At 39.9% G+C, this 23,293-nt stretch overlaps 1 protein-coding gene across 1 annotated transcript in view; it reads right to left on the bottom strand.

Annotated features, from left to right (window-relative positions):
* Nucleotides 1–375: 375 nt before the first annotated feature.
* Nucleotides 376–23,293, bottom strand: part of uhrf2 (ubiquitin like with PHD and ring finger domains 2) — a 32,544-nt gene continuing 9,626 nt past the window's right edge. Inside the window, exons 2-16 of the mRNA XM_007568699.2 lie at nucleotides 21,765–22,139; nucleotides 20,346–20,659; nucleotides 10,484–10,702; nucleotides 10,264–10,373; nucleotides 9,525–9,711; nucleotides 7,725–7,848; nucleotides 6,307–6,414; nucleotides 6,111–6,215; nucleotides 5,901–6,007; nucleotides 5,652–5,814; nucleotides 5,384–5,521; nucleotides 4,810–5,077; nucleotides 4,433–4,584; nucleotides 3,339–3,437; nucleotides 376–3,229 (exon numbers count right to left, since the gene is read on the bottom strand). Coding sequence (XP_007568761.1) covers nucleotides 3,083–3,229; nucleotides 3,339–3,437; nucleotides 4,433–4,584; nucleotides 4,810–5,077; nucleotides 5,384–5,521; nucleotides 5,652–5,814; nucleotides 5,901–6,007; nucleotides 6,111–6,215; nucleotides 6,307–6,414; nucleotides 7,725–7,848; nucleotides 9,525–9,711; nucleotides 10,264–10,373; nucleotides 10,484–10,702; nucleotides 20,346–20,659; nucleotides 21,765–22,139 — 2,616 coding nt within the window. The 3' untranslated portion in view covers nucleotides 376–3,082. The remainder of the gene's footprint in view (nucleotides 3,230–3,338; nucleotides 3,438–4,432; nucleotides 4,585–4,809; nucleotides 5,078–5,383; nucleotides 5,522–5,651; nucleotides 5,815–5,900; nucleotides 6,008–6,110; nucleotides 6,216–6,306; nucleotides 6,415–7,724; nucleotides 7,849–9,524; nucleotides 9,712–10,263; nucleotides 10,374–10,483; nucleotides 10,703–20,345; nucleotides 20,660–21,764; nucleotides 22,140–23,293) is intronic.

Here is a 23,293-nt window from a genome sequence, read left to right as displayed (position 1 = left end):
TGATTCGATACAGTGGGCAAGGATGACGACGACAGATTTTAAACATGTAAGAGTTACACGCTTTGGGTTATAAAACTTTGGAAAAGGTCTAAGTCAATGTGACTCAAAAGGATAAAAAAAAAGAAAAAGAATCTTTAAGATCTTTACAATATACTGCAGGTGTATTCTTACAGCAATTAAAATGAGTTAAGAAGTAATTATTAGTTTTTAAGTGCATGTTAGTTAAGCTTAATTTCGGACAGTGTGAGCTTTGGTTATACCTATTTTTTATTTTTTTTAATTTGGAAATCTTATTTAATAGAAATACGATGCAAAGTTATTCATTTGGGCAACACATTTTTCTAGAATCTGTGTCCATAAAGCATATTTTAAAAAAAAATCGTGTTCCAGTTATAAATCATTTTTAGTCTGTGCACAAACAGTACAAAAAAAACAAACATGTTGTGCCCCCTATTGAGTTTATCTACCAGTTAAGTATTTTAGAATACTTAAAATACATTCTTCCAAATTGAAGAAATTAAGTCATTGTAATTCTTGAGTAATATTTATATTAATCATTTTTTCTATTGCAATGTCAGCAAAAAAAAGAATGTATGATATAATGAAATAATCAGCAACAGAGAGCTTTCGGTTTTAGGTATTTTTCGAGACAGAACTCATCCAGTTTTGCGATGAATTCTTTTGGGATGTAGTGACTAAAATCAGTATATTATGTAATATTTAAGGCCACAGAAATATTGGCTCTGATTGGCTCATTTTAGATCATCGAGAAGGTTAATGACCACTTCTGTGCTGTGGTGGAGCCGCTCTTCTCTTTGGTCTGATGCACCCTGCCTGAAACCTAACACACAGCATCTGCCTGTTTTAGGTTTATTCTTTTACAATTAGGGGGGGAAAAAAATGCTTAGACATACATGCTGGACTTTTGTCGCATCATTCCCAGAGTTTAAAGTCGTTATAAATATATGTGAAAAAACAATACGGGGTGACCAGACATTTCTGCAGCTGTATAAAGCACGTAGCGTAGCTGTCGCTACGCACTGGAGAAAGCTAGATGAAAGGAGGCAAATTCATACAGGGGTAATTAAGTTAAGGAAATTAAATAGCTCACTAAGTATGTGGGGGGGAGGTTAACTGCTTTTGGCAGCTAGGCATCACATATTTGTTAAGCAGAAAACAACTGACTGGTTAACTCTGCAGATAGCCCGACTCATTAACCACCTAAAATTGTTTCTTATACCTAAGTTAGTATTTATTTTTCTACTTTTTTGCTCAAGTCTGTTATAGATCACATTATTATCACAGTAGGAATAACTGTTGCAAACTGAAGAAATTAAGTCATATTGCACCTTTTGTTTTGCTGTAGTTAATTGGTCAGGCTATGTGCTGGGGTAGCTAGTCTGCAGTCAGCTGCGTAAGAGATGCAAACATTTTTAAAAGACCAAATGTTTCTTTCTTGCAAGACAGGCTGCGTATACGCTTTTGTTCAGCCAGCTGTGAGGCAGTGTGCTTCAGCACAGTGCGGTGCTACAAAATAGTAGACAACTAACCAAGTGATTTGAAAAGTGGGGCACATCTTCATACCAGGAACAGGACCATGGCTAACACTGACAAAGCTTACAACACTAATCCATCTCTCCCTCTTGCAGGTATTAATGGTAAAGGTGTTCAACGGGTCAAACACGCACTTCTTTGTCACATATGGTCAGTAAACAGGAGGGGCGGCGGAGAGGGGGGGTCTGGACTTTGGCAGACTGCCTGAGCCGCTTGCAGTGGGTTACCCCACAAAGACAGTACAGCGAGCAGAAATGTGCTGCCTTTGTCTAACTCTCAATTCCCACAATCTGAGACGCACGATTTTCTGGCTGGAATGTGACAAAACGTATCCGAGCATCCAGCAGAAGTTTATTGCAACAAGTCGACGAAGAGCAGAGAAATATTTGCTGTGAACAATTTTGATCAAAATAGCTATGAAAACGGTCTGACTTGAAAGTGGTTACCTGGTAACATCAAGGACAAACACAGGCTGGCCTCTCAAGATGCCACTGTGAGAAGAGAAAAAAAAAACAAAACAAAACACCAAGCATCAGAGCGTTGGTGTGGTAAATGAAAAGAAATACCAAAGGGTATTCTTCTGATGGCCAAGAAATGCCTGCTCCATTTAGTTTAGAGTGGAATCTCTACCACGAATCACCCCTTTACTTTTACATTTAGTAAAAGGAAAGTAGCAACAGCTCTTTATTTACGTCTTCTTCTCCCACGACCTTGGTGAAGCTTCATTTATCCCCGTTAGCTCAACAGAAAGAAATTAGACGGTTCCAAACGTGACGCAGGAAAACGCACCAGACGAGCCTGGAAACAAGCCCACAGCACGAGTCACTAATATAGTGCTTCATTTTTAGAAAACTGTGTGTAAAACCCCTTGCTTTTAGAATCTCTCGCTCAGACTCGCCCCTTTCTCTAGCACCATAAACCGCCACCCGGCTAGTGAGAGAGAGTCCTTTCAATTGCCTCTGTGCGTTTTGTGTAGAACTGCAGACATGGTACGTAAAATGCAAGCAGGTTGGCAGGGATTTAAACGTTTGCTTTCGAGCATGAATTTGCACCCAAACAATGTACTGCGCGTCAATTAACAGAGCCAGCGGGCAACATAGAAGAAGAAGAAGAAGAAGAAGAAAGAAAAAAACAGCAAAGGAGAAAAGACCTTGAGATGGTTGGTGGGCCTGTGGTGGGGTGAGAGGGGGCTTTTTGTGCGTTTGTTTTTGCGCCCACGCGTCTTGTGGCTGGAGTAGCGAGGGGAGGCAACGTCCTCTGTCTGAATTTTTCAGGCTGGTGATGCAAATGGAGACGATCCAAGTTCAGCAGATGAGGTCAGTCTCTAACTGAGGTGGTTTGTGTGTAAAATGATTGTATACATACGATGGCTGTAAAATGCAAAAACACAATTGCCCGTGGGTAAGTACATTATGTGAGTGCAACGCGTTTCAAAGTGGAGCTTCTAGGTACGTGATGGTATACGAGGGTGCGCAGAATGGATGCTTTTAAATGTGCATGTGTTCTATCAATGCGTGTGGACTGGATCTCATCGGCCCTTGCTGTAGCCGGGAAAGAACTGGTCGAGCAGAATCTGCAGCTTCTTGTTTTGGTTCATGACATAGTCTTTGCCCAGGTCGTGGCGGCAGGCGGGGCAGGTGTACACCGCTGCCCGAAACGACCGCTGCAGACAGGTCTGAGGACACAAGACGCCCGGGTGAGAACGGGGAAGTGGGGATTTTTTTATTTTTTTGCAGAAGTTAAGTACGAATAACGTCCAGTAAAAAGGTGCGCAGGGTGCATACCTTGCAGACGTTGTGCGAGCAGACGGTGGTGATGGGCTGGAAGGCCAGCTCCTGGCAGCAGACGCACATGAAGATCTGCTCCAGCTTTCGCAGGAAATTCTTTCGTGGGAATAAAATGTATTCAGGTTTACATTTCAGATATTGTTAGGAGCATCGGAGACAAGTCTTAGGAAGAAAGAATTACCAAATAACTGAGGCTTTCCCAAACCTTTGAGGTTCCCAACCCAAAAATATAACAATGACTTTCCTACTCCTTTACCTTCTCTGGCTGATGAAGAGCTTCCTATTTATCTACTAAGCACATCAAGTAAGAATTATTATTTTATTTTTTTTTTGTCTTTTTTGGCAACAATGGTTTTTTTGGCAATAAACCTTTTATAGCGGGCCTGTTTATTTTCCCTTAAATGGCGCCACTTTTGCAAAGACAATGCATTTGTGAACTGAAAAGCAGAGTTGCACCCATGCTAAACCCTCTTTGCACAATACCAGAAAGTCTATTCTGCTTCTTGATGTTGTTGGTTTGGCTGGATGATTTAAGTTTGAAGAGCAAAAAATCATTAAATAACACTTAAACAATGGTAATTTAACAAGTTATTTATTAACAAACGGAGGCCGCAGTTGTGAAAGAAAAAAGAAATGTACACAACCACATCATCCTCCTCCTGCTGGTTGGTCACTAGCCTGGTCAAACACTGCTGTGGGACGGCACCTCTCTGAGCATGCTGCCCCACATCATCATACTGCCTCCACCTAAAGCTTTTGGCATTCTGTTGCAGCGACTGTGTATTTTTCTTACAACTGTGGCGCAATTTAGAGGGAAAACAAAGAAGAAAAAAACCCTGCTCAGTGCAAATTTTCTTACTTTTTGTGCTAAGTTAAGAAGTTTTTCTATTCGCATTCAATCATTCTAACCACTAAGACACTAAAGAAAGCTTATATGTCAACCTTAATCCTCATTTAACCATGTCTTTGTTTTGAAATATCACAGTAATGCTGAGCTGTGCAACACCGACTTGCTCTCGCTCAAACATGCCAGGCGATGCCAGCTCTGGCTCCTGAAACAAACAACGTTAAAATGTTTTGGTTAGTTATACCGGTCCCTCTTTGATGTGCTCCATGGCTTCATCCCAGAGCTTCTTGTTGGCGGCGTCATCCTGGATCAGCTGCTGTTGCTGCTCGGTCAGCTGGAAGGTCTCCTCTATCTTGACGCGCTTAGGCGGCGGCGGCTCGGTTTCTGGTGACGGTTCTGGTAAAAACAAGCGCAACGTTTAAGAAGCAGGAGCTAATTCTGCGAGAACAAAACACCTGATGCTGAAATAAAACAATGGAAGCGGAGTGTAATTGTAAGTATGGAGGTTCGTGGAGATATCAACGAGGCGTCTCGAAGAGGTTCCCAGCGATCGCGCTGCTCTCTCGCTCACCTGTCCACCTTTTCTGACCTGCTTTGAGCAACGTCGGTAAAAGCACCCACCAGTTTCTCCGGTTGTCTTCTGCTCTCCGTTACTTTGTGGCGCGTCCTCTTGCATCTGGGCTTCTGGGGGCTCATCCCCCTGCTCTTCCCCCTCCTCCTCGTCCTCCTCCTCCAGCCCTTCCTCCTCCTCCTCCTCTTTCGTTTTAATCTTGCGCCTCCGTGGCCTCCCCCTTCCAGGATAGTGCTTACCGCGACCGCCACGACCAGGCCTAGCACAAGCCTCCTTCTTTGTTTTGTTAGCCATGGCTGCCAAATAGCCTGGTGGGTACTGGAGGAAAAGACATTTAGTTTGTTCTCTGTTTGTTCTGTGCTGCTCATCAAACAAATTTTTGCTCTACATAAGAAGATAACCAAGTTTTCAAATGATTTCATTTATTGAGGGGGGAAAAAAGGGGAGGGAAAAAAACCCTATTCAAAACAACCTGATTTTATTTTTAAAAAGTAAGTTTATCTTTGAAATTTAAGCCTGGCAAAAAAAAAAAAAATTACTTCAAGTCTATTAACTTTTTAAAATCAGAAATCTGGAGTTGCCTGCACATTTAACCTCATGTACTGCATAAAGCAGCAGCCTCACCTGAACCGAAAGGCCCAGTTTCTTTATCCTCTCCAGTCCTTCAGGGGTCCACGGAGCCGGCTCCAGGTCGTCTCGTCTCAGCAGATACCGCCACACCAAATAGCCACACTTTCCGATCTCTGGCCAGTACTTCACCACCTGCAGACCGCCGCAATACCACCCGTTGAACCCACAGGGGTGTTTGACAGCATTTGCAATTAAACCACACACACGCTTGAGCCTCAGTAGCAACGTCCCGTCGTTTTTAAGGCACGATTCCACAACGTACCTTGTAAATACCGTCGTAGCGGTTTCCTTCTTCCGGAGCGTATTTGCTGATGCGTCTACCTTTAGAGCTGCGTACCACTCTCACCGGTTTTCCAGCCCGCCAGTTTCTGGACTCGGCTCCGTCTTTGTCGTTCAGTGGCGCGTCACAGTTTAAGGCCAACGCCCTGGAAGTTAGTCAGGTTATTAAAAAAAAACCTGACAAGTTATTAAGAGTGCAATACATGTTGACAGTCATATTTTGGTGCTGTACCTATTCATGTGAGTCAGCGTTTGGTCAAAACTGTGCTCCCCGATGCGTTTGTTTCCTGAGAGGTCGCGACCCCCACTGCCAGTGTAGGTGAACTCGTCTCCCCGGTCCTGCCGCAGATGAACACACAGACACCGTCAAAGATGGAGCCAGTGAGACTTCACTGTGGTTCCCATGCCGCAGAACAAAAGCGGAGGCGGCAGTGAAACCCACCACTTCGTCCTCAAAGCCCCCGGCCAACACCAGCGAATAGGAGCCGTCGTTGCTGCGGCCGTGGATGCCGCCGACGTGCGGCCTGTGGACGCCTGCCTCGCTCACCTGAGGAACGAAGCGGACGTGAAGGGTGAAAAAAACAAAACAAACGACGATGGCTTCGTTTTTCTTATTTACAGCTTTTAAAAAGGCCAACCTGCACTCTGAATTTCCAGGTGGTTCCCACAGGAATGCCAGGAATAGGTCCGTAGTGGTTTGAGGGAACAATTGTGCATTCTTTAGTGCGCCCCACGCAGGCCATACCCTGCAATTATACCAATAAAAAGCGCTTTTCGACATAATCAAACAGTAAAACAGCGTTTTTTGGGTTTTTTTACATTCCACCTCAAAAGTTCCCTCACAACAGGGTGATTAAGTGCGCCTCAGTGGCAACATCACATTATGGGAAAGCTATTTATTTAAAAGTTGAAGAAAAAGTCTGAGTTTCAGAAGGTTTGCCTCCAGATTTAGCTGCTACAAATGAGTTTTAAAGTGTGACAACAATAAAATAAAAGTGGTTTATTTTAAGAGTTATAGAGACGCTAAAGTTTTAAAGTCAAGTATGAACACCGTGTGACTCAGCGCACTTAAATGTACCCGAGTGCATAAGGCGAGCTGGTTTCAATTAGCAATTAAAAAAAAAAAAAAAAACACATTCTGGTAAAGAAGGGAGTTATTTTCCATTGGCTGTTCCAGGAAAATGGCTAAGTTGTGCCTAATGGCATTGTTCACATTACACCATGAAGAGGAGGCGTTTTCATGTCAGGATAGAGCCAGAAACTGAATACATGAGAAAAGTCTGGGGGGATTTCAAGAAACAGATGATCTGTTTGGAAAAAAAAAACTAGAGAAAATGACAACATTTATTTTTCTACTTCCTCAATTAAGAGTAATCCATTATTTGATAAATGTATATTTCCAATTTGGTCCTCAAGCACATTAAATCTGATAAAACGGGATGTTAACAAGTCAATTTGCTGTTTTTTTTTTATTATTATTTTATCTTATTCATAAATATTCAAATAATCTATAACTCTGTAATTCTAACAAATAACAGCAACATATTTATCTAATATTCCACCAGCATTCTGAACATTCAGTTTTAAAAATATACGACCCTTTTGCAGGTGATCGTGATTTATCCTTTTTGAACACGAAAATACATTTCCAGCTCTGCTTTTGTAGAATGCATGTGAGCACAGAACGGTTACTTTGTGGGGTTTCATATTTTGGATGTTGCACAGATCATAAAACACAACAATGCAGATATTTGGTTCTGATTTAGGAGAGCGGCTCGTCTTAAGTTTGGCATCTGAACCAGATCTGCGTTCAGACCTACAGCTTCTGGAAGCCCAAACTTCCGTACTCAGGTTTTCAACCCATAATTAAAAGCAAATTCCATACTTGTCCAGATTTTCTGGAATCCTACAAAATGTGTCTGGTGGTTTGAGTCTAGAAAAAAAACTCCACAGTATAGTTGATAGTGAGGCGAATGTTCAGACCTTTCCTGAGGATTACAGAGCAGCTACCAGTCCACCAGTATCCTGCTCCCCTCTTGGCGCCCTAAGGTCTTACCTTTCCCCAGTCCCTGTGACTCTCAGTGGTAGCCGAAGGCATTTTGGCTTTCTTCTTGCTGGCTTTGAGTTTCTCACCTGCCTTAACAACTTCGCTGGTGTCATTTTTACAGGTTGGGCAGTACCTGGCAGAATAAAAGAAAATCACTTCCTGCTCCGTCTTCAATGCTTCACAGGTATGTAAAGAGTTCAAAAGGCCAACAGAGTAGCTCCTTAACCCTTTAGCAATAAATTATGTATACTGTGTGGCCTCCTTTTCTCTAATAAAGATATATATAAACTCTTAAAATGAATGAATTTTTAATGGCAATAGCATTAAATCACGGAAATCTTGAGGAAAAAAAAAAACAACCTTCAATTTCAGTGAAGTATTCAGCAGGGGGAAAAAAATCTCACATTAAGGAACAAATATTTAAGAAATCTGTGTCACAATTATTGTAAACTGCAACAATTTTTTTTTACAATAAATGTCACTAAAGCATTGCTGTAATTCACACTTCAAATATGTATTTTCCTCAGAGTGTCTAAGAAATCCAAATTAGTCCACCACTTCTTGTTTTGATGGGGAATAAAAAATGAGGCGTCAGCGTTTGATTACTCTGACACACTCTTCAGAAGAGGAAAGATAAGAGAACAACCAATCAAAGCTGTGTGTGTCGATGAGATCTATGTTAGATGATAAACAGCTACTTCCCCTAAATTGCTTACATCTACATTCAGACTCATTATTAATTCAAAACAACAGGAACTGTGACGGACAAGGTTGTGCGAGGACTCAAGTTTAACTCGTCACGTGAGGTGAAGACGGTAACAGAGGTTAAAAATATGTCTCCATTCAAAACTCACTGTTCAAAGGGCAGATGCAAAGCCTTAATAAAAACTATTTACCTAATAATTTTGCATAGATTTTTAGCAGGAGGGATAATATTTGTGGCGGGCTCTGTACATACTGATGTTCTGGGGCAGACACAGAAATTCAGAAATGTATCTATGTGAGATGTAAAAAAGGTGGACTTGTTTATAGGACAGTTAATGCAAGCCTTGGTAAAAAATAAATAAATAAATAAATAAATAAATAAATAAATAAATAAAATAAAATATATATATATAGCAAATTCAAAATTAAGAGAGAAATAAATAAGGAAAACATATGAACAGCTAATAAAGGCGCCAATAAATATGCAGGCATACATCAATTGTTGTGGATATGCGTCGACAAGGTCACTGCCTCATGTAAAAGAAAATTAATTAAGTATAAAACTTATAAATGAACAGACGTAGGGAAGATACTGGGGTGATAAAACTGGAATCTTAGGAATTTCTCAAATGACAGAGCAGCTAAAATTCGTTCATCTTTTATCTATTAACTGCAAATGCTGTTTCGGTCAAACTCTTTAAAAAAATAAATAATTTTAAGCATGTTTACTTGTTTCGATTTCTATTTTGATTCTCTATTAAAGCTTTGTATCAAAGCCAGAAAAACAGAAAGAATCTGGAGCTAAAGTGGTATTTCCATAATTATTTCTATTTATGCTTTTTTTTTTTTTTACTTTCAACAAATGGCAAAAGAGACATTCTGTTGCAATCTCAGTTATGTTTTGCAGAAATTCAATGTATGAAATTAACTGCAACCTGCAGGTGCATTACCCAATTATTTAAAATTGATTTTACCATCAACCACCTTTGAATTACAGCGTAAACACACTTCAGCCCACACCGAACTCCATTTAATCAGTCAAACGACCGAAGTGGCGCAAACTTGTAGCTAAACGTTGAGCGGCTCTCTCCGTCGCTCCCTCACCAGTCCTCGTCGTCTGGGATGGTGGCCAGCGGAGGGTTGAGGCAGTAGATGTGGAACGCCATGTTGCACTCGTCGCACAGCAGCTGCATGTGAGCGTCCTGCTTCCCGCCGCACACGCAGCAGGAGCAGAAGCGACACTCTGCGTCGGGGTCGGCCTTGCAGTGCTTGCACTCGGGTCCGCTCTTCCCTTGAGCCACAAACGAGATGAAATCACAAATGTTCACATATTTTAGCGCTAGTGATAAACACGGCGTTTGCTAAATTACTGTACAAGAGTCGAACTTTTATATGCTGTGTCACATTACAACCACAAGCCTCGATGTATTTGACACAACGCATAATTGTGAAGTGGAAGTAAAATACGTGGTTTTCTTTGTTTACACATGTAGTTCTGAAAATATCAAATGCATCCACGCCCCTTTTACTCAGACGCTCACAAAAATAACTCAAAAATCACTGCTTACAGATGCTCTTCATCCAATCTGATACATCCTGAGCTACTTTGAAGAAAAAAAAGAAAGAAGTAAAGTATTGACTCATGGAGGTTAAATACAAATGCATGCAGCACTTTTTATTTTTATTTTTTATAGGAAACCTTGACAAAAACATAAACTGGTTCATCCACTTCACAATTACACACCACCAATCCCAACAAGATACCTTCAAGTTTGTGGTTATACCTGACAGAACAGCGGAAAAGTTCGAAGAGCGTGAATGCTACTGAAAGACTAGTTCATACGTTTAAACTGTCCGTCTGCGCTCGAGAGGGGACGAGCTCCCGGTTTCTCCACCTGGTAGATTTCATCCAAAAACTGAACTTTACAATCTCCGATCACATCTTCGGGACCGCTGTAGAGGAAGACAAGCCAGCGGCCAAGGTAGATAAATGGAAACATAACAGAGCAAAACGCAATCCAGCTAAAATCAAAGCAATCAATCTCAGGATGCGAGACGCTCACCCCAGGAGAATATTAACGCGGAGCTCCTTATTGGTGCGAGAGGTTTGATTTATGGCCACTATCTCTGCGTCGTACCAGAAGCCTCTTTCGTCTGGGGTCTCCATGTTGTAGTTGACCATCACCTGCAGCCCCACCTGGAGCTGGTCCCACCGCAGCAGGGTCCTGGCGCGGGGCCTCACGTCTACAGAGCGCATCTCTACGACGCCGTTCTCTGGATAGCTGCGAAACAGTGGAGGGACAGTTTCATATTTTTGGAATTTTCATGAATATCAACAAAAGTATGAGGAAAATTAAGCTGTTATAGTTAATTTCTTTGGGAACAACATGGAGCTGCAGTAATATGCAATTTCATTGTTTTTATTTTTTTTTAAAATAATTTAAAATATGTATAAGTATTTCCCTCTATGTAATAATTTTTAACTAAATAGAGGGAAATAATAATATGTATTTTTTGGGGGGTTCAAAAGCTGAAAGATTTGGGAACCCCTGGGCTTGGGAACATATTAAACCTACCATATATCAGTTCATACTTGTTGAATACCTATTAATGTACTATAATTAAAAAAAAAATTTTTTTAGTGGATAGGGATCCAACATTGGCTCTAGCCCAGGTGTCCACATCCTTGCAAGTCCAAACCCTGGTGATCATTGACATCATTTCTGACAGAATTCAATAAATGACACATAAAGTCAATATTTTAAACAAATTAAATTAAAATGGCCTCGATGAAATACAACAATGTGTATTTTGCAGCAGCTTTATCCCTGAGCCTGCCTAAATGTAGTTGCAGCAGTAACTATTAGCAACAGCCAGCGAGAAAAGACAGTAATCACAGAGCGCCTCGTGTCGTCCTAATGGCTCAGGGCAACAAAGCACAGGACGAGGCAGAAACAAACGGACGTGAACGGCTCCTGTTCAACAGCGTAAAGCACGAAGTTAACGACAGATAAGAGATATGAACCGTCCTCTGGAGGACCATGCAAGCCCACGCTAGTCTGCAGAGTCGCATTCAAGGTCTTAAGAATGAAAGCTGTCCCTAGTAGGTGTGGATTTGAAAAAAAAAAAAGAAGAAGACATATATGATTATATTATATCATCAACTCAAACACATGGCACCCTACTGACTTGAATTACCCTAAATGTTGTCAAAAAGCGCTTCAGTTACATCCATCTATTATTTCTAGTAGTGTTTCTGCAAATTTCAATTAATTCAATGTATGACTTTGAGACATTTCAAAGATCATTAGGATTTAAATAAATTAAAACCTTATCATCTGAAATGTAAATCTCAGTTTTTATGTTTCGTATTTAAAAAAAATGTAATATTAGAAAAACATAGCCCGAGTAAACATGAGAAGTAGTTTTCAAATAACGATTCACTACATATGTTTTGGTTTAATATCAGTTGCCACACAGGCCTGATTATTGTCTGAGCTGCAGAATATAAAAATCATGGACACAGCATCTGTCTGGCAACATAAAGTAGGCAAAAAATAATAATAAGAAAATAAATAAATAAAGGTAGAGCTGCAGAAATAATTATTATGAGGTTTTAAAATTAATGTAGAGCGGTCAGGTAGCGGCGTAATGGTAAAAAAGAGAAATGCATCAGGGAGAGAGAAAAGAATAGGATGTAAATATTCTTTATTGCCCCACGGTGATTTAATTAATTCATATTTAAACTAAGGTGAAATAAATAAATACAAAAGGATATTATATCATAGAGCAACAAATCAAGCCACAATATAAAGGATTCATGAGGAAAAAGTCGCTGACCACAATGAGAGCCATTATCTGCCAATAGATAAAACACGAAGCAGTGAGGAACCTCCTAAATGGGCCTCATCTGGTGCTAAACTAAGCCTGGATTTTAACAAAAGAGCATTATACCAGTCAAATACGCAACGTCAAAAATTCATTCTCTCTAAGATCTTTGAGAGGACAATTATTTTTTTGCATTCACTTAGTAAATTAAATTACGATTTAAAAACTGCATTTCGTATTTACTCAGATTATCTGAATGGTAGCGAAAATAGATTTATGCGACAATAAAAGCAAAAACTGGAGAAACTGCTAAGATGACAATATATTTTCACACGCCTGCAGCGCACCTCTTCTGAAAAGTTAATCCTTAAAAAAAAAAGTCAATTATTACTTTTAAGACTTTTAAAGACCCAGCAGACACCATGGTCTACTACTTTATATACAAATCATCTTCTCCTTTAAATAGATAGATTTTACACATTCAGGACAGAGGAGGTCATTTTAGGTGGCAGAGTTAAAGCAACTTAAGGAAACATAGCTGAACTGTTGCTTGTTTTTTGTTATTTTTTTAAATCACATACTGTAGTAGCAGCAGCAGGAGACAAAAATAAATAAAAAAATCCAAAGGATTTTACAACGGTTCTGCCAACTGTACAGCTACATTGTGCTTTGTTCTCGCCAGCAGGATATGACTGAGCTTGAGTCACCGACTATACAACTTGAACGGCGTTTCTGGGAAAATGTCTCAGACGGCAGTAAAGGTGATGTGGCTCAAGATGACCAACAGCCAACACAATCAAACACACAGCAGTTGTGGAAGGGCCGAGTAAAACGCCCACGCAGATTCACTGCTTCTGTCAGATGGCGGTTCTGAGACATTTTGATCACACTTAGCTGGATAGAGAGCGCCGTTATGTTGTGCATTATGAGTTCACGTAAACTTTACAGACTTGGGGGTGGGGGGGAAGGAGTAGGGGGGCTGCTGTGGAGCTTATTACTTTCAGCAGAGTCAGCTTGGCTTCTTAGTGTTGCCAACTAACACCCTGCCACCCCTGCTGTTAATTCTTTGTGCAACCCTGCCTTTGCCAACAGAACTGCACTTAATCGCCTCTTACACCATTATACAGTCGGGGCATGCAGAGAGGGATCCGACCACTCCTCTGGGAACAACCTCCCCCCCCATCATTCAGAAACCTGGGTCCCGTCTTATGCTGCATTTTAGGTGTGACGTGGTCATGGAGGAAGTTTTATTTTGTGTCTGGTTAATCATTCTGGGTTATTATTATCCAACTGAAAGACCGAAGAATGCAACATGTTTCGTACTCTGGGAGAAGCCTCCGGATTTCTTTTATTTCCGGCGTTTCGAAAAAAAAAAAAAGAAAAAAGAAAAAAAACGTATCGTGGTGGAGCGGCCAGTCCTCGACATGGCTGTCACAGGTTCGAGTCCCGGGCTGATGACATTTGCCGCATGTCTTCCCCCTCTCTCTCATTGCCCACTTTCCTATTTGATCACTCAAATAAAGGCCACTAAAGCCTATAAAGGCTTTAAAAAAGAAAAAGAATGATGCCGTTAAAGGTTCCCAGGCTCTTCAGAAATGAAGAAGGCCCACAGCATTACAGCGTCTCCACCATACTTAGTAATAAGCATCCAAATGTTCATTTTTGGTTTGGGTATGCCCCTCTCGCTGAAGAGACTTTTTTTCAAGCAGCTTTAAACTGACTAATGATTACCAGCGGACACCGAAGAAGAGTTTTAGAAAGAGCGTACTCCCAGAAAGTGGAGGCCGGGGAATGGGGAACGGATTTGCTTTTTTAGGGCTAAAGGATTAACATGGTTTTTAGAGAAGTGGGTTAGGTTGAATAGCAGACACACACACACACACACACACACACACACACACACACACACACACACACACACACACACACACACACAGACACATGAAAAAATTAAACAGGCGGAAAAAAAAGAAAAGAAAACACAGACATCCACTTTGAAGCACAATTGTACTCAGCATGAACAGAGGGACAACAGAGAGCAACACAGCAGGAGGACAAGAGCCTGAGCTTAATGCCACACAAGCTCTCACCCAGGAATAAGCTATAAATACCAAATTAATTCATAGCCAAAACTGTTATATCTATACGTCTTGTATTTATGTTAATCAAAATTGAAAGCATTTTTTTTTCTTATTCATTGAGTTTAATTCAAATTTAAAAAATACTTTATTGATCCCAAAGGGGAAATTAAAGTGAGTGGAGTTGAATCAAAAGAATCAATAGCCACCAAACTAAAAATTATTCTGACCTATTTTAAGGATTTAACAGGCAAAAACATGACATAGCATAAATTAAACGCATAAAATTTAGCAATGTCACAAGGAGACATTCTGAAGAAAAATTGAGAACGAGCATTTGGTGTCATTAGCTGATTAAAACTTTATCAAATTTAAATGCAAAGTTTTCTTTTACTGGACATATTTCCAAAGGAGAGATTTGGATGGAGACAGAGAGAGGGAGAGAGAGAGAGACAGAGAGAGAAAGAGAGAGAGAGAGAGAGAGAGAGAGAGAGAGAGAGGAGAATGGACTCCAGATGAGTCAACTTGGTATGTTACCAAACCACTGCAATAAAACAGACAATATCTGAACACAAAACCAGGAAGGTTAACCTCTGACTGATTGAGGTTCCTGTCGAACTAACCTCTAAATTTTCGTGTGGGTTCTTCAGTCAGACTCCAGAATTTAATTCTCGGCGGCAGAAAGAGCAAAGATTATAAAACATGGCAACAGAAGCTTACACAAATCAATTGGGCTTGTTTAAAAAAATGTCATGCAGGCTTATTTTTGGTTCCGTACATTTAAAGGCAACCCACATCTGTAGCATCAGGGATTTGTCAGCAGTATGTCCATATTGTTTTCCGTTGACTCACATCGGCAGCGTCTCATGCCCCACGGCGCAGCACTGACCCTTTCTGAACCGTTTCAGAAAGTCCAGGATACTCTAACAGGCAGTAATAATGAGCTGTTTCTAAGATTTGACAGCCGTTTGTGATTTTACAATCTGAGGATCATCTTCAGTAGAAATCCATTTTATCTCTGTAATGTCAGGATAAAGGCCTTCTGGTGAGAGTTACATTTCTGTAAAGTTATTTTTTCGAGGACATTAAATGAAAAGATAAATTTAATAAATAGAAAAATCTGTGCATTTGGCGACCACAGAGTCGCCTCAATGGAAAAGATTAACTCTCGCAAAACATTGCATGAGTTTTGATCATGTAAGGCTATAAAGATAATAGGCTTACATGATCACACAATGCATCAACATTTATACATTTTAAGGGTCTAACTTTTATGTTTTAGGTAATCTTACATCTCGTAGTAAAATTACCTATTCTTTATTAGAGTTTGTATTAATGCAAATAATAATAATTTAATGGATGTAATAATTATGATTTTAATTCTTGGAGTTTATCATGAGAAAAAAAAATTATATTTCCAGCTAAAACTATACAGTAAGGTAGACTTTCTAAAGGTTATGTAACTCGCCTCTTCAGCTCCCGTCCCACATGACCTTCACACTTTGAGAGCGCCGATACTGAAGAGGATAGAGAGGTTCTGACGAGAGGCAGCATGCTATCTGGAGGGCAAACGCCGCTTTCTCTGAAGGATCTATTTTAAACAAATTTCCAGGACGGAAAACCCACATGGGTACAAATGTTTGGCTGCACAACCAAATCAACAACTCGGTCGTCCTGACTCATGTGTCCAGGAGCTTCTCGCACGGTTCAAGGTAACCTAACACTCAGACACGGCGGCTTCAGACAAACATTCGAAAAGCTTTCTAATAAATTCCAAAAGCCATGGAAAAGCACTTCTGTTCAGACCCGGAGAATAGCACGGGGAAAAGAAAACTATCATTTTGGAACATTTTGGTTAAGGCAGCTCCTGCCAAACGGCTTGGCAGATATTCACAGGAACTAGAGTGCAGCCCAGGGCTAAAGGGTGGAGGGCTGCTCTCTGATTGTTGCTCTCAAGTGCATTCCATGCAAGTGGTGTGTTGCAGCCACAACAATACTTTCATTTGGCTAAAATGCGCCATAAACCATTCTTGGTCTTTAAACAGAGAAATACAGACGCACTAAGCTAATTATATTGAATGAATATTATATATATATATAATCTCACAACAACATTTGCTTCCATATATTCTCTATGCTGAATATGTTGCAACAAATAAATCCTACAAAAAAGGATCCAAGAGGAGGGCCAGGAAGAAAAATCTTAGTTCAAATAAACTAATAAAGTTCTAACGCTGCAACAAAAATCCTGCTTTCTCAGTTAAACTCTTAAACAAATTTTCACTCTACACACTCACCAGTCTGTTATTGTAGATCCTTGCTGATTGAAATCAAGAACCCGTTAAGGCGATAAAAGCATCTTCATTCAACAGATCCCTACCTTAAAACCACATTTAGCCTCAACAGATTACAAGCTCTCATATGAAGTGCACAGCTTTAGGATTGACTATTCTCCAAGATGACTTGTTGCAACAGGAAAGCGATGGTATTAAAATTACCCTCCAACACATTTTACACACCTAAACTACCTCATTAATCCAAGTTTGTTTGTTTTTTCCCCTGAGATATTTTTGCTGGAAAGTACCTGAATGTTGGAATGACAACATCAGCTATCATTAATCGACATTTTCTGTATCTCTGTCTTTCTTTTCTTTCAATGTGTCCGACATTCTTCGAGTTGTAAGATCTCACGTCATTAAAATCCGTGTCAGGTTTGTGCACTGAAAGTCCATCTGACCTGCAAAATATGGGGCCAGTGGATGACACTTAAAATTTAGCTGACGAATAAATATTACACACAGGTGGTTTTCTGCAACTGCAGTATAGCACACACTGATACTGTAAGCATCATTACTTGTCTACAAGTTTGGCCCCATGCAAAACAATAAAACTTTAACTATAAATCCTCCGTGCATGTTTCTGTATCACAGGGGGAGCTAGATTTCAGCATTATAATCAGCTTAATATTTCAAAACATTCCCATGTGTGGACATTTAAGAGCCAAACGGACATCTGGTATATCTCTTGAGAAGACAAACGCAAAGAAAAAAAAAATGAAGAAAGTCAGTGTTTTATTCTTCAGTTCTAACCTTAGTCTGCAAACATGTTGCTGCTATAAACTAATTCATGCTCTCTCAGCAGATCCACTCTTATGGCTGCTCAATGCAATTACATATAATGTGGTGCATTTCGCTGCACGTGTTCAGTCTTGGTATGAATACAGCTGTTCCCCGAAGGCCTCAAAAATTTGTTCAAGAACATTTGGGCAAGGCAGGTTTTGTTTGGATAACACCATTCATTTACAGGGTGAACAAACATGGAGAACAAGGAGCCAGAACGGTCGAGGATAAGGTTTAAAGCAGAGTAAGTTCATAAAATAATATCCAGCCAAGAGGCTCGAGAGCAGCAGCAGAGATCCACAACACACACAGGTGAATCCATCTGTCAGACGACTGTAACTTCTGCACTCAATAAATCTGGGCTTCACGGAAACTCTGCAAAAAGAATATTTAAAAAAACAGCCAAAAGAATGAATCTCGTGTGCAGTTTGCCATCAGCTCTGCAGAGAGCACAACGTGAAGCTAAATGCATATAAGTAAAAGCAGAGAAAAGTGGTCTCGCTCCCAGAGATGCAAGTGCAAAATGATGCAACAGGATGTTTAAGATCAAAGCGTACTCTTGCACTGCTTTTCACTGAGGCTCCCTCTCCAGTCTGGGTTTTAACTATTTTACAAAGAATAATGAACAAAATTTTAGTTTCCAGACATGCAAAGGCGGCAAACAACCTCCAGAGAACCTGTTGCTGTAACTGCAGTGAACAGTTTTCTATAAATATTTAATCAAGAGGGTAAAATATAGAAGCACGCTGGATTTTAAATTCTTTTTCTTCCGAAAAAGACTTTGAAAAACATCTGTCACTTTCTTTCATTTCACAATTATGTGCTAGTTTCTATACAGACGGGTGTGGTTTCAAAATCCTAAATATTTGGAAAAGGTTAAGAGGAATTGCACAACATAACCAAAATAAATTATTGTTTTTCACATTTGTTTCCATTACTTTCTGTACAAGGAATCTAGTTCATACGAAAAAAAAAAAAAAAAAATCTAACCATGCCAAAACATTTAAAGGCTGCGTGCACACGACACAGACGGCTCATCGGTTCCTAGGCACAGCAGAAAACAGATTCTCTCCCAACGTGAATTTGTGGCTCGTTATATTATGTGGAAATGCTGCCAAAACAACGGAGGTTCATCGGGAAGGTTTGGTTTGTTGCTCTCAGACAATGCAGGCAGGTGTTAGAGTGGTGCAAAAAGTGTTATGGTGTGAGAAGATGGTGCAGTTTTACCCACTCTTTTTTCTTTTTCCCTGTCGAGCGATCGAAGTGATGGAAAAAAAAAACCCGTAAAAAAAAAGATAAGCATACACCCTGAGAAAGCAAAAGCGCAGAAAGCTGCTACTAAACCGCAAGCTGAGAGTTGTTGAATAATTAGCATTTACTTATTGCTTCTTCAACTTTGTCCCATGAGTAACTGCAATAAGAAACTGTGACATTTAGGGATGTTTGGGTTTTGGACCTTTGTTCTCTATTAGCTTTCTCTAATACACTTGTCCCTATTGACCTGTTACAAAATAAAAATATCAAATTTCAGCCAAGAGCTTACACCGGTAAAGCTAAAATAAAAGAAATGAATACATTCTAATAATAAAGCTCGGGATTCAAAATGGCTTGGATTTGAGGATCGTTTCTGAAGGACCACTTCTGTCCAAATGCCAACAGTACAACGACAAACTCAATGGAAAATTAAGCCTACATTAAAAAAAAAAAAAGAAACTACAACAAGTGATGGGCACACAACCCATGATATAATTACTATGGAATAACAACCTCTGGCAGAAACGCATTCGCGCCCCAGACAGTCGGAGAGAGCGAGGAGGCAACGTCTCACCGGTCTCATGTTCACAGCAATTACAGACAAAGCTGAAGGAGGCAAGCGAAGAAGTAATGCTCCTGAGAACTAGGGGTTTCCATGGAAACATCGGCTTCTGAATGAAGTCGCTGGAAAAAGGGGGAATGCGAGAGAGTTCAAATTATTGCAGCATCAACAACACAAACCCATGTTCTCCATCCTTCAGGCCGGCAGGAAAAATAACATCTACCTGCAATTCCAATAGAGCCGTCGTTACCAATTCCATCTCCCACAAAAGGCCAAAGCAATTTACGCAATGTAGAAACCGGATACTTACATGCACTGTATAGAAAGACACAAGACTGTTTTTGTAACCGTCTTAATTTAAATCCGATTCAACTTTTCATGTTTTTAATCAGCTAAGATTACCAAAATTGTTTCTATTTGCTAATTCTTAGAATAACAAGAAAATAATTTTGGATTGACTTGGACAGACACTTGAAACTCATTTTCATTGCATTTAGCTATATCCTAAACTACTTTCAGTTTTGAAATCTGAACGCAAATTATCCTTGGATACATTGAACAAACACCCACTTCCTTCATATGACATCATTAAAGTTACCTGGGCAAATCTTTAAAAAAATAAAATAAAAAAAATGAGTGCTGCTGTCAGTTAATAGGACCCACCCTCCATTTTTTTTTTTTTTTGAGGGTGCCGGCAATCAGGTACCCAAATGTACCCAAACTAATAAATTTGTACAATCACATCCAAATATATGCCTAATGTTGTTAATTTGAATATTATTTAAGTCTTTCCTTTGCATTTGCTACTTCTAACTAACAATCTCTGCTCAAGAACAAGCCACATTTTGAAAACCGCATCACACACTTCTTCTCTGTCCTTTTAAAAGATGACCGAGAAAGTGCGGCAGTAACAGTTGTCTGTAACTGCATGAAGACACAGAGCGCTCACCTTTGCTTCTTCCAAAAATGTATATTTGCTAGAAACTAGCCAACCAGCAGCTGTCCAGTTGTCCACAAAAATGTCACAAAAGAAAGTGCGTTACTTCCACAGAGCAGGAGAGCAGCATATTAAGCCATTACTTACTCTTCATATTTAATGTGGTAAGCTATGTCCTCTTCTTTCTCCTTGGTTTCTGTGGTAGAGTCTTTCTGAGAGGTGGAGGCTCCGTTACTTTCAGAGTTTAACACAGGGTTATTCCTGTTATTGTCCGTGGTTTGACCTTGTCCATGGGCCTGTGCCTGCTCAGCCTCCAGCTTCCCGTTTGTCCTTTTTGGGGGCCGGCCCACCTTTCCCTTAGTGGGCGTTATCTGTCCTTTGGGTGAAAGTGTCACATTTTCGATGCAGGCCTCAAACCAGGCGCCGATGCTTACGTCCCTACAGTCCACCAGCTCGTTAATCTGAAAGAGAAAGAAAAAAAAAAAACGCAAAAATGACTGGTCTTGACTCATGTCCAGCACATCCTCTGTTAAATGTTACAAATATTCACCTACTTTGGGCACTCAATAAAAACAGTTAATAGCGTACAACCAAAACCGTATTTTTGAGACAAATATCAAATCAGTCATAACACTTTGCTTCCCTTTTTCTTGGTTTTAACAGCTCAAATTCCCTCAGAAACGCACCAATCAGAGCCAACTTCACATAACCAACAGCTTTCACAATATTTTTTCTAGCCTTCCTACCTTGAACAATCATTAACCATTTATTTTAGAAGCAGAGGTGAAGTCACACCGTGTGAAACAAGGTTTCACTTTCATTTGAAGCGAAGACAAGCCGACATTTTAAGCAGCCTTACACTTCTTACACTTTAGCATTAGAAATTGAAAACAGTCTCTCTGTGTATTCCCAAGAGAACGTATAACCAAACTTTAACTTGGAAATTAAAAGAGAGAGAAAGGCTGCCAGCATTTCCAAATCCAGCATCTTCTATGCCAGACGGAAAGTTCAAAATTATAGCTAAAATACTGTTTAGATTCATATTGGCAGATATAATCATTTACAGCTGAACATTATAAAGGACAGTGTTGTATTATTTTCACATCTTCGCTAACAGTTTTGACACGTTAGTCCCCAACATTATAATAACTAAGAATCTTGGGTTAACATTTGCCATGTATGTTACAGTCAACTGGTTTCAGGTATCCAACGATACAAAAAAAAATACTTTTTTGATTTAAGATTGTCCTTTTTTATTATTCAGGCTTGCAAAGATTTCATAAGCGGTCTTAAAACCCCCACTATCCGTGGCGTGAAGTACTCTTTTTTTCTGAAGTATGAGAAATTGACATCTATGGATGATGCCGTTTCCAATTGGTCTTCAGATCCAGCCTACAGTCTCTGTAGTAGGCTGGATGAACGCCAAGAAACCAAAAAGAGCATCTTCAAAATGCACCGTTTTTTTGTTAACTTTTTGGAAATTGCTACATTATCCTTAGATTCTAACAGAAAAAAATTCAAGATTCCAAAACTATTCACTTTTATTATTTTTATGAGCAAACTCACCTTGTACAAGCCAATCCCTGGGTTGACTAATGTGCTCCGGCTGGATGTGGGTGGCTGAGTGTCCTGTGCTGGACTGGAGGACCTGAAGCCATTTTTGGTACTAGCAGCGACGGTTTCTGGCTTGGTTTCATTTACAGTGGCACGGTCGCCTTCGTTCTTATTGTCCGTGTCGGATGAGGTCTCAACCTCTGCGGAGGAGACCGGAGCTCGGAGGTTTTCAGGCTTCGAGTCAGGCAGAGGAGCTGAGCTACTGGCGACACCCGACGCGTCCTTGGTGGCGGGACTGTCCGGGGGGTCGGTCTGAGACCGGATCAGCAGCTGGACGATGTCGTTGAGACCCACGTTGTAGTCGAAAAGTGTCAGACCGTCTTCCATCTAAACAAGAGCAAAAGGAAAAAGTCGTAGTAATTCATGAAAAGACACCAATATGATACGACAATGTAAATGCTGTTTTTACTAAATAAGTACTGCCTATATTAGAGCTTAAAAAAAAAAGAAAAAAAAAAAGATGGTGCCCTTGTAATATTTATGCTGAAATGCTGCAAATGTATGCATAACCTTTCTTTTACATGTGTCAAATATCCTTAATCTAATGGGCTCAAATCCCAATAAACCCTTTGCTATAACAAATTAACCCTCATGTGCTGGCAATTACCCTTAGACTAACCACAAGGCTATTTATGAAACCGAACATTAAAAGCACCTGGCAGCGAACATAAAAGCAAAGCCAGAGAACGAGGCTCTTGATGATAGGGGCAGCGTAAACAGCAGAGGAGAACAATCTGCTCCATATCTTTGGGAGAATTTTGTTCAAATGTGAATCTAGATATTTTGAAATTCCAGAGCAGTAAAAAAAAATAAATCAAAATTATTATTGTTGGAGACTATGCAGTGAATGTTATCCTAATCATTTTCAGTGATTTTTTTTGGGGGGTGGCTACCCTGTAATCACTGCTTTTAGGAGAATCCTGGAAAAAAAAAACATGGAATGCATTGAAGGGAGAAGTTAAGCTCAAAATGTTTGTTTTGGTAAAATGAAAGCAAACCTCAAGCACTTTTAAACATAAATACATATTTAGAATGATGGTAATGGCAAGCGGGAAAGCCATTCTCAAAAATAGTGGAGGTAGAAAAAGGTCTTCTGATAACGCAACAGAACAAACTTTCCTCAAGAATTTCACTAAAACAGCATAAACCGATACTGATGACAACTGGAATTTGTTACATTGTGTAGCACTGTTGATTTTTATTTATTTATTTATTTAAGAATTTCACTAAAACAGCATAAACCGATACTGATGACAACTGGAATTTGTTACATTGTGTAGCACTGTTGATTTTTATTTATTTATTTATTTATTTATATTAATTAACAATACAAATTGAGACTTATCTTGTTGAATTTTCTTAACTTTGTAAAAATATCAGACTGTAAAGCAAAATTTAGAAACACATCAGTTTCATAGGGCCCTTGGGTTAGGCAGACTGTGCTGGTTTCAACACCAGGTTTATGTGTATTGCAACTTTGG

Source organism: Poecilia formosa, unplaced genomic scaffold, assembly GCF_000485575.1.
Source record: "Poecilia formosa unplaced genomic scaffold, Poecilia_formosa-5.1.2 Scaffold6, whole genome shotgun sequence".
NCBI lineage: Eukaryota > Metazoa > Chordata > Actinopteri > Cyprinodontiformes > Poeciliidae > Poecilia > Poecilia formosa.
The sequence above is the reverse complement of the archived record's forward strand: the minus strand, read 5'-3'. Positions and strand labels throughout refer to the sequence as shown.